Source organism: Oncorhynchus masou, chromosome 17 (genome assembly GCF_036934945.1).
Source record: "Oncorhynchus masou masou isolate Uvic2021 chromosome 17, UVic_Omas_1.1, whole genome shotgun sequence".
NCBI lineage: Eukaryota > Metazoa > Chordata > Actinopteri > Salmoniformes > Salmonidae > Oncorhynchus > Oncorhynchus masou.
In genome coordinates, this window is record NC_088228.1 from 23,799,714 (window position 1) to 23,813,657 (window position 13,944).

Consider the following 13,944-nt stretch of genomic DNA (forward strand, 5'->3'; position numbering starts at 1 on the left):
TATTATTTATTAATAACATACTGTATCAATAATTTTCCCTGGTTTGGCAACAAATTACTTTTGTCTAGATCAGTGGTCACCAACCTTTTCTGAGTCCAGATCACTTCATGAGTCAAAATACAATTTGAGATCTACCGCTTAGATTATTTTTAAACATTACTTTAACATACGCCTATGCAACATTAACCATTTTAAAACAGGTCTGTAGCAATGGGATTTGTGCAGTAGGCTATACACCCAAAACATTATCATTGCATAATTTTAATGCTTGAATTGCCCTGCCAATGTTGTTCTTCTCAGACTATTGTTAAATTATATTTATTTTAAATGGAGGTATATGATCATACTGGTAATAGATACTTTGTTGTATTACCTGTGAGGCACAGCTGACTGATGGCCTGCATCTGATGGTCAGTCTGAGGGGAGGGAGAGAGCAGCAGTGAGGCTGCCTCTCACCCGAATCACTGTCCCTCTGCTGTCCCTCCCTCCACTGACAAAAGGGGATGCAGTCTTTCAGTTGATGGCGAAACTCAAGTGGCACTGCATTATTTCTGCCTCATGGACCAATCCATGTTACTCCTATAACCAGAGAAAGTTAAATATTCCTGGATATTAAAAAAAGACACAAGCCGCTAATAATAACAATGCAAGCTTATGGGAACACTTTGCTAGAGGCTACTCCTTTAATGCAGCGGCAGTGCTGTTTGTAGCGTAAGTGGAAGTAGGGAGAACGTGCATTTTAAGTGTTGACATTGCTGAATAACAACTTAAACATGAGCTTTTGCTCATAAACACAGCAGCTCTTTGCTGTATTCGTTGAGACTCATGTTTTTAAACCATTTGAAATCTCACAGTGTCGATTTTGCTGTGCGATCGAGTCTTCTTTTTACAGTCTATGGCTTGATGAAACTGTGCAGACAGTTTGATTGGCCAGTGGTAGGCCTATAGGTGCACTTGATTTGCTCTCTGGGCCTGCTGGGTAGATGGAGTTCTCCCTTCAGACACATGAAATATTTAAAAAATGGGAACACTTTGCCTTCCCGGCACTAGGGCTGCTGAATCAAGTGCACCTACCGCCAACAGCATGACTAAATAAAATAAAATAGGAACGCAAGGCTTTATCATTGGGGTTTTTACAGAAATGTTTGGAGCTTGACTTGGAATACCTTGGAGAACGACCGGTTGGTGACCACTGGTCTAGATGGTGAGGGTTTATGAGATGTACCGCATACCTTTAAGTGCTTCACATGGCGTGAATCACACATTACAACTTATACGCCATCAATAGTTTTATACACCATCATATTCATTCAGTTTTATACACAATAATTTAACACAGTGAAACACCTCACACCCAAAAGTTGAATGTTGCCATTTCCTGTCATTTGTTGTATTAGCGACTGTAAAGATGTTGTTACTGTACAGTATCATGGCTGTTGCATTTTATACTATTGATTTCCTGACCGCTTCTCCATGTTTTTGTTCTGTTGTTCTTGTCGACAGTGAGCTGGTTTTGAGAAGTCATTCCATCTGGCACGCACCACGGGGCCTGACCTCGCTGGGCCACCGTACCTCATGCAGTCAGTCGCCCCCCCGCCGCTGCGTCGTGTGTGGTTGTCTATCTGTAGCGCTAGCCGTGTGCTGCTATAGGTGTACTAATGCTGTCTACGCTCCTGTCCCCCCTCCCCCAGAGGGCTAACTGACTATTTGTCATCCCTGTTCAGGAGAGACGGATCCCCCCTCCTGTGCCAAAGAAACCCCCAAAAGGTCACCCTCCCCTGGCCCGTGATAGGTCCCTGGAGAGCTCAGAGAAGCAGCGGCTGGATGCGCGCAAGCGCTTGATGGCCGCCAAACGAGCCGCGTCGGTGCGGCAGAACTCAGCCACCGAGAGTGCAGACAGCATCGAGATCTATATCCCTGAGGCCCAGACCAGGCTATGAGCTCCGCGGCAGGCACACCTTCACCACTACCCATACAGACAGATTCACTTACATCTCACACACCGCTAGATCTCACACACAGGTAAACGCACACATATGCTTTTAACGGTATGGTTCCTGTGAGCACACAGACCCACACAGATTTTGTAATATAACCACACTAACTCTTTTCTCTGTAGTGGGAAGAAAAATGCCAACAGTATAGTTGTTTCTTTTACATAATCTTGTCTCTCTCACAAATTTGATCCTGGCCTTGTTTCCATCTATGTAACATAGATCCTCGCTTGAAGATGACTCCTTCGTGATCCTTCTTTTAAAAAGTGTATCACTTTTACCCACACCTGAGTAACATATATCATGATCTTGTGAAATGTATAGCATTCTTAATCAATGTAGACACCTGTTGATATCCTAAAAGATAGCAAATAAGTATGTTTGAGTATTTGGTTTCTTTAGCTATTTTTACTTTTACCTAAGCATGGGCCAAACAGAATCCCTTGCTTGATGCCCCATTCAACCTTCTCAATATTTTTTGGGGGGGATTGTAACATAATTGGCAAACAAACAGGGTATATTATGCTTAAGCAATATTCATTTGAAATCAGAACAAGTAAATGTGTAAAACAACGGAACACGTTGGTTTTGAAGTCCCATCTGTAAAGATCAGAGATTTTAGATAAAGAGGATGCCTTCGTTTCTGTAGCCAATTCTGTTGGTTTTGTCTGCTGGTGCTGTCAATTGTAAAGACATAGTGATTCTCTAGAATAAGCAACTATCTGTTTAAACATTTTAATCATTAATGGTACAAGGACAGCTAGAGACAATTTTCTTTGATACATGTACTGAACTCATCCTGGTGATTTCCCTTCTGTAAATTCAGACAGGTGTCTAAAGTAGATTTGTATGACAAGTGAGGATCTTTGTGGTGATAAGCAACCCAATATGAAATACCCTAAACACTTAGAGAGGGACACTAAAAAACATCTGGAATGCAAGTTGTTTAATTTCTTAACAATGTCTTTCCAGTAGCAAGTTCAGTGGCTTAATTGTATTAGTAAACTGTTTCTTGGTATGTTAGTTTAATCCCAAATGGACTCCTGGAATGCCATGTGACTGTGGTTGAGCAGGCTTAGCTCTGTTATTTCTCAGGAAGAGATGGAAATTCAGTCTGTCAAATCAGGGTCTCCTAGTGCTGGTGGTGTGTGTGCGTGTGTGTGCGTGTGCGTGTGTGCGTGTCGGTTTGTGTCCATCAGTGTTTAGAGGTGAGTGTGTGTGTTTGAGTGTGGGTCTCTTAAAGTGCTTCCTAATTTCCTTGTTTGATATGTTGGCCTTTCTTCAATACGGTCAAGTAGCCTCATGAACATAATGTACATAGTCAAAACAACACTTGTACTTGAAAATAGCCATGTGTGTGTTTGTACAGAAATTATACATGAGGATGTTCCTTTAAGCATGCAGACAATATTAGAAATACAAAATCTATACCTAATTTATACTTGTATTAGTTTATTTATTTAACTATTTATTTATTGATGATTTCATTTTTTTACTGTTTGGATTCTGTTTTAGTGGTCTGTCATGCTACTCTGATCTTATGTTGTATTGTATAGGGATTATATGTGCATACATATGAACACAGAATAAAATAATTATGAACTCTGTTCCCGGTCTTGACCATGTATTCATTTGCACTGACTGATTCCAGTTTTCAGTCAGCCTGATGTTATTTTTCTGTCTTGACCAATCGGTGCCGCTGATTTCATTTTTTTATTTGATTCATTAGGATCCCCATTAGCAGGCCCTAATGGTGACTGCAAGTCTTACTTGGGTCCGACACATAACGAAAAAGATAATACGAAATACTTTACAATTGACATACATTTAAAAACATTAACATGTAGTGTGTGTGCATCTATCAGTCACACATACAGTGCATTCATAAAGTATTCAGTTACGTTATAGCCTTATTCTAAAATCTATTAAATTGTTTTCCCCCTCATCTACACACAATGCCCCGTAATGACAAAGAAAAAACAGTTTTTTTTAAATGTTTGCTAATTTATAAAAAATTAACAAATATCACAAGTATTTAGACCCTTTACTCAGTACATTGTTGAAGCACCTTTGGCAGCGATTACAGCCTTAAGTCTTCTTGGGTATGACGCTACAAGCTTGGCACACCTGTAGTTGGGGAGTTTCTCCCATTCTTCTCTGCAGATCCTCTGAAGCTCTGTCAGGTTGGATGGGGAGCATTGCTGCACAGCTATTTTCAGGTATCTCCAGAGATGATCAATCTCGTTCAAGTCCGGGCTCTTGCTGGGCCACTCAAAGACATTCAGAGACTTGTCCCGAAGCCCCTCCTGCCTTGTCTGGCTGTGTGCTTAGGATCGTTGTCCTGTTGGGAGGTAAACCTTCACCCCAGTCTGAGGTCCTGAGCGCTCTGGAGAAGGTTTTCATCAAGGATCCCTCTGTACTTTGCTCCGTTCACCTTTCCCTCGACCCTGACTAGTCACTCAGTCCATGCCACTGAAATACAGGGATGGTGCCAGGTTTCCTCCAGACATGACGCTTGTCATTCAGGCCAAAGCGTTCAATCTTGGTTTCATCAGACCAGAGAATCTTTGTTTCTTATGGTCTGAGAGTCGTTTAGGTGCCTTTTGGCAAACTCCAAGTGTATTGTCATGTGCCTTTTACTGAGGAGTGGCTTCCGTCTGGCCACTCCACCATAAAGGCCTGATTGGTGGAGTCCTACAGAGATGGTTGTCCTTCTGGAAGGTTTTCCCATCTCCACAGAGGAACTCTGGAGCTCTGTCGGAGTGGCCATTGGGTTCTTGGTCACCTCCCTGACCAAGGCATTTTCCCCCTGATTGTTGGCTCAAACATTTCAGGTAGCCTTCCACAAGCTTCCCACAATAAGATGGGTGGATTTTGGCTCATTCCTCCTGACAGAGCTGGTGTAACTGAGTCAGCTTTGTAGGCCTCCTTGCTCGCACAAGTTTTTTCAGTTCTGCCCACAAATGTTCTATAGGATTGAGGTCAGGGCTTTGTGATAGCCACTCATTTGTAACCGAGCTTTAACTTTCTGACTGATGTCTTGAGATGTTGCTTCAATATATCCACATAATTTTTAATTCCTCATGATGCCATCTATTTTGTGATGTGCACCAGTCCCTTATGTAGCAAAGCACCCCCAACAACATGATGCTGCCATCCATGTGCTTCACGGTTGGGATGGTGTTCTTCGGCTTGCAAGACTCCCCCTTTTTCCTCCAAACATAACAATGGTCATTATGTCCAAACAGATCTATTTTTGTTTCATCAGACCAGAGGACATATCTCCAAAAAGTATGATCTTGTCCCCATGTGCAGTTGCAAACCAAAGTCTGGCTTTTTCATGGCGGTTTTTGAGCAGTGTCTTCTTCCTTGCTGAGCGGCCTTTCAGGTTATGTCGATATAGGACTCATTTGACTGTGGATATAGATACCTTTGTACCTGTTTCCTCCAGCATCTTCACAAGGTCCTTTGCTGTTGTTTTGGGAATGATTTGCACTTTTCGCACCAAAGTATGTCCACCTCTAGGAGACAGAACGCGTCTCCTTCCTGAGTGGTATGACAGCTGCGTGGTCCTATGGTGTTATACTTGCGTACTATTGTTTGTACAGATGAACATGGTACCTTCAGGCATTTGGAAATTGCTCCCAAGGATGAACCAGACCATTTTTTTTAGGTATTGGCTGATTTCTTATTGATTTTCCCATGATGTCAAGCAAAGAGGCACTGAGTTTGAAGGTAAGCTTTGAAATAGATCCACAGGTACACCTGCAATTTACTCAAATTATTTCAATTAGCCTGTCATGGCTTTAGAAGCTTCTGATATTATTTTCTGGAATTTTCCAAGCTGTTTAATGGCACAGTCAACTTAGTGTATGTAAACTTCTGACCGACTGGAATTGTGATACAGTGAATTATACGTGAAATCATCTGTCTGTAAACAATTGTTGGAAAAATTACTTGTGTCATGCACAAAGTAGGTGTCCTAACCGACTTGCCAAAACTATAGATTGTTAACAAGAAACGTGTGGAGTTGTTGAAAAACGAGTTTGACCTAAGTGTATGTAAACTTCCGACTTCAACTGTATGTTTTTTTATACGTTTGCAAAAATGTCATAACTGTTTTTGCTTTGTCATTATGGGGTTTTGTGTGTAGATTGAGAAAAAAATGTATTTAATTTGTTTTAGAATAAAAAGTCAAAGGGTCTTAATACTTTCTGAATGCACTGTACATGTCAGTACATACACACAACAAGTAGGTCACATGAGGGAGAGGCATTGTGCCATGAGGTTTTGATTTATTTGTTTTTTGGAACCAGGTTTGCTGTTCCCTTGCTCTATATGAGATGTAAGGGAGTTCCAGGCACTCATGGCTCTGTATAATACTGTATGTTTCCTTGAATTTGTTCTGGACCTGGGGATTGTGAAAAGACCCCTGGTGGCATGTTGAGTGGGGTATGTGTGTTTGTCAGTGCTGTGTGTAAGTTGACTATATAAAACATTTGGAATTTCCGACACATTAATGTTTCTTATAAAATCAAGAAGTGACGCAGTCAGTCTTTCCTCAACTCTTATCCAAGAGACTGGCATGCATCATATTAATATTAGCCTTCTGATTACAATGAAGAGCTAGACGTGCGGCTCTGTTCTGGGCCAGCTGCAGCTTAACTAGGTCTTTGCAGCACTTGCTTTGTGGAGTGTGGTGTCAAAAAAGCAGAGCATCTCTTTATTACAGACAGACCTCTCCCCATCTTTATAACCATTGAATCTGTATGTTTTGACCATGACAGTTCACAGTCTAAGGTAACACCAAGTAATTTAGTCTCCTCAAGTTGTTCAACAGCCACACCATGCATTACCAGATTCAGCTGAGGCCTAGAATTTATGGAATGATTTGAACCAAATACAATGCTCCTAGTTTTAGAGATGTTCAGGACCGGTTTATTACTGGCCACCCATTCCTAAACAGACTGCAACTCTTTGTTAAGAGTTTCAGTGACTTCATTATCTGTGGTTGTTGATGCATATATGGTTGACTCATCAGCATACATGGACACACATGATGTGTTTAATGCCAGTGGCAGGTCATTGGTGAACATAGAAAAGAGTAGAGTGCCTAGAGAGCTGCCCTGCAGTACACCACACTTTACATGTCTGACATTAGAGAAGCTTCCATTAATGAAAACCCTTTGAGTTCAATTAGATAGCGCTTCATCCACAATATGGAGTTTGAAAAGCCATAACACAAGGTTTCTCAACAAAAGGTTATCGTCAATAATATCAAAGGCTGCACTGAAATCCAACTTAGGTATCTCACCTAAGTTGTCAATGTCAGGAGGTTTGTCATTATTGATCGATAATAATATTTTTTCCATCTCCCCCACACTAACTTTACAAAATTCAAATGATTTTATTTTATTATTTTTTTGTTGCATGTGCATGATGGCTCACTGTTCACTGTTGGCATTTCCTGCCTAAATTTGTCCACTTTGCCAGTGAAGGAATCATTCAAATAATTGGGAACATCAAATGGTTTTATGATGAATCCTCCATCTGATTCTATGAACGATGGAGTTGAATATGTCTTTGTGCCCATAATTTCATTTAAAATAGGCCTACTCCAAAGTTGTTTTCTGATGTGTTGTGAGCATTTTTTCTTCAATGTGATGCCTCGCCATTTATGATCCACTTCTTGACCAAAAAAAACAGCATTATATCTGCAATATTGGGACATAAATCAATTAAACATATTGTATAATTAAAAGATGCCCAAAATGTAGATGTACAAAGGAGGAGAAGCTACAGTATGCATGCTCTTGACATAGTTAAGCCGTGTTTAATACCTGCACATTATGATAATATCATTGTTGACCACCAGGCGTCCTCAATGGTCAGAAACAACTGGGGCTTTTCCTAGAAAACGTTACAGAATGTTCAGATAAAAAAAATGTATTGCATAGAACAGACACAGACCTACTTTACTTCTAAGAGTGTATATAACAGAAAAGGGTTATTCGTGTTCCCCATAGGAGAACCCCTTTTGTTTCCAGGTGGAACACTTTGGTGGTGAAAAGGGATACACAGCATTTTAGTGGTGAAAGGGTTCCACATATGTGTTATTAGGAGCACCCCATTGATGGTATATTACATTGCGAATTAAATTACTCCATTTAAAGGAACTGTGCATCAAAACTATGTTCGTGTAAAAGTTAAATTCCGTTGTTTGTCAATAATTCATATTCAGATATGCATATGCATATGAACATGTAATTTACCTTTCAAGATAAGGGTAGAGCAGATGGGTGAAATTTCACATCAGGGATCAACTTTTCACCTTTATTTTGGGGGGGTTCAAATAACCCTGTGCCATCTTCAATGATGTTGGTCCCTCCTTGCTTTTTGATTACATCCGATGATACCACATTGTAGTTTATAATCAAGGTCATGCTAATAATCCCATGACATTTGGTTGAAATAGTAATTAACTTTCCCGTTTCCATTTGAACAAGGACGAGGATTTACCGAGGATATCGGGAAAATAATCTAACATTATTTTGATCTGGATTTAAACCTGCCCCAGGGCAATCTGATACTCAAGAGTGTTGGGCCTGGTCCATCCCGAGATGGGAGACCAGATGCTGCTGGAAGTGCATGGTATTGAATTGCCAGTAGGGGGCACTTATCGCTCTACACCCAAACGCTCCAGGCAGTACTGAGAACTCTGTACAGATCCTCTGCTAAAAACTCTAACCCGACACTAATCCCAATTGAGTTAACCCCAGTGTCCCGGCTAGATTCTCAACCTGACTTATTATATCGTGTCAAATTCCTAGTTATTAGGCTAATTGAAACTCTTTACTCTACCTTCAACTTTTCTTCAGGTTATTGCTTTAGCCTAGATTGTGTCAATTTACATGCCGGTAAGTAAAATGATAGGTGACAATAGCATTAAAACAATTTGCTCAAGATTCTATCAAATAATATAGCCAATGCTACATGTATTCATTTGTAGAGCGCATTTCCCACACTAAATGTGCTTAACACACCACCTATCTATGGCAAATCATAATCATATTCAAAATCAAAAGTAATTTTGAAAAGGAAGGTCTTAAATGATTAAAACAAATGCAATTAAGGCTACCTCTTCGACATATGCAGGTGAGACAAGACAAGAGCCATAGAACTGCAGGGTATTTTTGTCCCATGCAGCAGCGCATATTTTATTCCATGTCACACTTGATTCCAACTAATCAATTTAAATTGTAGGCCTGTGTGTTTATTTTGCCTGTCTGTCTGTCTGTCTGTCTGTCTGTCTGTCTGTCTGTCTCTGTGTGTGTGTGTGCGAGCGAGCTCTGGGAAAGAAACAGTAAATGGCCACCTACAGGTTAACACGGGTCACCAGATTGCCACCCTGAAACCCGTACAGAATGGTTAGCCATATGTCGGGTTAGTTATTCACTTATCATTTAATGCCACTTGACTAAACTGCTATTTTGGCTACTAAGGAAACAGACCGAAAGATTAGATTTTGTAAACGAGACCAAACAAGACAGGAAGCACCAGGTTTCCTGCGTTGTATTACAATGTGTATGACGCTCGAATATCCCTACCCTAATCTCTCTGCGTGAAACAGCTTTAACCGCCCAGGGCTCCAGTCCGAGACTTTCAGATTAGTGCTAAAAACTATCAGGCCAAGGAATAGTGAATCAATAATCAATACTCTCTCTCTGTCTCTCTCTCTGTCTCTCTCTCTCTCTCTCTCTCTCTCTCTCTCTCTCTCTCTCTCTCTCTCTCTCTCTCTATATATATATATATATATATATATATATATATATATATATATATATATATATATATATGCACATATATGAATGATATACTTAAGCAATTGTAATGTTAATATGTTGTCGACTGAAGAAGGGTATATGGGTGGAGGGAGAGAGACATTGGGAGCTTTGATTAGTGGGGTAATTTATTTTGCTACCTTTTGAAGTGCCCTGATTAAATGTTTAATAATTGTTTGAATCATAGGCTAGTCATCAGACTTGTTGGAAACACAAGACTCTGCTCTGCGTTGTGTGCCTATGAGCCTTCAAACATTTAGTTAACAATTTATGGATGCTGCACTTGGTGAGCAGAGAACGCCTAAATAGTGTGTCGGTGGAAAATTAGAAGACAATATCTCAAACAATACATTGGTTTAAGAACTTCGTGCGCATTCATTGCTATCAATGCCTCAAGACTCTCCAGACCCCATGAGCACCGTTCTAATTTGTCTTGCAATCTGGAGAGCTAGCGCCCCGCGCGCTATTTCAGTTGCCACGGCGCATGTGGTGGGATTCCCAGGGAATCACCAGTGTTTCGGCAGCTTGCTCATCCACCTCGTGCTGACACTCTGACCTCCTCAATCAGGCCATGAAAACGCATGGTTGTGGTCGTCAATGACACTTTACCAGCAAGCTTTTCAGGTACCAGGTCACTAAAAATGTGAGATAAAAAGAAAAGCGTGCGAGCAGAATAAAAGCAATTTAATGGCACAAGGCTGGGCGTGCGACTATGGTACGGAGGCTGACTCCAGCACCACAGGATATGCTGGTTACATTGGGTAACCTGTGAGTCTTAATATTTTGATTTCTGTCATCATTCGTTCTGTGTGGACGCGTTATGGTAAATTGCACTACCTATGAATGTATTAGTTACAGGTGCTATTATTAATGATTAGGCCCATAGGTTAGTGTTCACCTGAGAACGTTCATATTCGGCATAAATGTTTATAGCACATTTTCTTAACCCCAAAAATACCTTGCCACTTGATACTATGTTTACATGTGCGCTCCAAAGCACGTGTAAACTTGCATAGCAAGGTGTAACATTTATTTAATCGTTTTGTATCTGTTTAAACCATTTAGTTTGCATTTTTGTCTCGCATCTCTCTAATATTTTGGACACTCAAGATGGATTTCTGTGATGATTACAGCCACCTTTTGCACTGGGCTTTCCATATCCATGTGTTTTGAGCACAGCAGACACCAAGTAGGCTATATGTTAATTTATCACTTGATTTAGTGAGCGTAAAGCTACTTTGAAAAATCTACAATTAAACTATAGGCGTAGGCTATTGAGTCCTGGAATCATGCATCACTGGCCCTCTCTCACCATGAATTGTAATACACCATGACCTTGGTAATACACCTAATTTATAATGTTCACCATTATACCGTCTGTTGAAGCGACCCAAGTGTTGCTGTTCTCATGCCGGCGCTCGCTTTGCAGCGTCCGCTGGCACTGAGATACTGTATGTCACACTGGTGAATTGATCGTGTGACGTTGACAGTCACGGTCCTGTCTGCGAGCAATTTGTAAATAAACGACCAGTCAGCACTCAGGCACCAGACTGGTGCAATAAACCATCATATAGACCTGTGGATCTATTGCATGTAAACATTAACATATCATTTAAGCCAGTATGAATCAAGAAAATGTGTTTATTATCAGATTCATAGCATACTTTCCAATTCCAAAATATATTTAAAAGTTCTAGGATAGGTGGAAATATATTATATTATGTTGTATTAGCTCTTCTAACATAAACGTAGGCATATTATAAGAAAACCAAAATGCGCATGCAAGGTGCAAAGCAGCATCAGCACTCATTATTAATGGGACGTGTTGCATTGACTGGCTCACCGCGCAAGTGGCGTTATTCCCACGGCCTGTGCCTCCAATGCCTCATGTTGTAGCTTGCGGCGAGCCTACAGTTAAAGACTTGTTTTCTCCTTCGACTAACAAAGTGACCCCCTCCATCTTAATCTGAATGGGAGTGAATGGGAGTTTCGTAGACTCCGACCAGTCAACATTTCAGGTACCGGCGTAAACGCCCTCTGACGCGCACTGTGAGGGCACATTACCTTTACTCTGACACCAGTTTCCCCATAAAAAAAAAACATACTTGCTGTCGTCAGTGTGTCGTTCTCTTTACTGGTGAATTTATTTATGTTCATGGAACCACTTAGGCTTAAGAACTTTTATTATGGTGCTGAACACCTGAAGGATTATCTTACAATATTATGGACTATTTGGTATCGCATTCATAGAATGTTGGGCACATTTTTACGCACATTCAGAACTCGTTTTGAATACGACTATATGAAATGTTAATTGATATAAGCCAATGTAACTCAGTAATATTGTCTTAACTTCTAGCTTTACCCTTATTTTTACACATTTCTGCAGTCTAGAAAAAAAACGAACAATAGCTCAATTAAAAAGGCAAACATAAAAAACGTAATTTTGGAACACAAATTAACCTCCCTTAAAAATCTAAACTAGGGTGAAGAAGGATAATGGGACATCATATAAACTGGGAAAGCTTAATCCCGAGGCATTTATATCTTGGTCTGACAAGAGAAAATCAAACCTACTGTTAATAAGTCCTTGCAGAGAAACTACATGATCAAAATCACATTGGTGTGACATCATATAGGGGGGCAGAGCAAGCTTCAAACAGGAAGCTCATCCCCTGACGCATATGGTAAGATCATTGACATCGTTTTTTTCTGTTTTGATGTTAAGATTATAAAACGAATAAATAATGCACTGTGCCAAATTGGGATGTAAATGTAGATACTATGTATTGGTGTTTGAAAATATATTTAGCAACCATTTTTGTTCCCCACCCCCACCGTATGTTAGGCAAGGCTCTGGTTCTTGTAATACTACGTGTTTTCTTGTAGTACTGTTATAGGAGTGAATTCAGAAAAAGTGGGACACTTTTTACATGTACGTCTCCTGTAACCTCTTCAGACATCTTCCAACATATTAGACCAACATATGATACAAATCGTCAGATATTTCCTAATCAGACAATTTATATAGTTGTCATTGGGGTACAATTATGACTATAATAATAGTGGTTGCAAGATAGAATCCCCGAGCTGACATGGTAAAAATCTGTCGTTCTGACCCTGAACAAGACAGTTAACCCACTGTTCAGGGGCCGTCATTGTAAATCATTTTTCTTAGCTGACTTGCCTAGTTAAATAAAGGTTCAATTTAAAAAAATACTCCAGCACACATGGTTTCAAGACAACCAGAAAGACTACTTTTCGATAAAGGCAGGTGAATTCAACCTTTAATGTGAAAACTGAAACAAAAAAGTCAATGAGATTTTAAAATTTAGTTTAGTTTAGTTTAGTTTGAACATTTTGCTAGCCTGATATTTTGTGGCTGCTTTTGATATTAATAGGCTACCCCGCACATATTTCACTACGCCTTCAGGTAGTCTACCTGTTGCACTATAAGTGTTGCACTATAATTGCATCCTTATCTTTGATTGAGATCAAACAAAATTAATCATTTATTTTGAGCATTGCCTGCGATATAGGATACATTTCAACTCTGCACGAGACAGATGATCATCCACAGATAATCCCTCATCCCTCCCACTAGGTTTCATTCAAATCAAACAGGTATGATGCAGTTATACAAGCTTTCTTTGTCAAATCATAGGCATGTATAACCCATTTTGTATCGTAAAATAATCTCATAATGATGACTATAAATAACTACAGCTATTCTCAGTCTGTAACATTTCCCCTATATTTTAAGACATCGTAACATTATGATAGGACTTCATAAGGTCTCATATATATGACGACACGTTATAAAACATCCCTGTTGGCACTAGAAAAAGTAGGCCTATTTCCAACTATTCTGTTTATCAAAGAGGAATTCCATATATATTGTTTTGCCGTAGCCTAATATTATTTTTGAGCTACAGATTTTGTAGTCACACTTGCAATGGGCTCTCAATGTTTTGTGGCTGTTTTGCATTGTGCCCTTTTCACATTTTTTTTAAGATAAGAGCACTCCTTGTCATAAATTACTCGTTTACGGTGACAGAGGGTATGTCGCTATTGAGAGGCAAGAAACGCCCCTGCTTTGTCGGTAAAGT

General features: G+C 40.0%; 1 protein-coding gene across 2 annotated transcripts in view; it reads left to right on the forward strand.

Moving 5' to 3' along the window:
- LOC135558724 (disks large-associated protein 1-like) overlaps window positions 1-3,601 on the forward strand; it is a 121,411-nt gene extending 117,810 nt beyond the window's left edge. For both annotated transcript variants that reach the window (XM_064992800.1, XM_064992799.1), the window contains exon 12: window positions 1,725-3,601. In XM_064992800.1, coding sequence (XP_064848872.1) covers window positions 1,725-1,940 — 216 coding nt within the window. In that variant the 3' untranslated portion in view covers window positions 1,941-3,601. The remainder of the gene's footprint in view (window positions 1-1,724) is intronic.
- The last annotated feature ends 10,343 nt before the right edge of the window (window positions 3,602-13,944 follow it).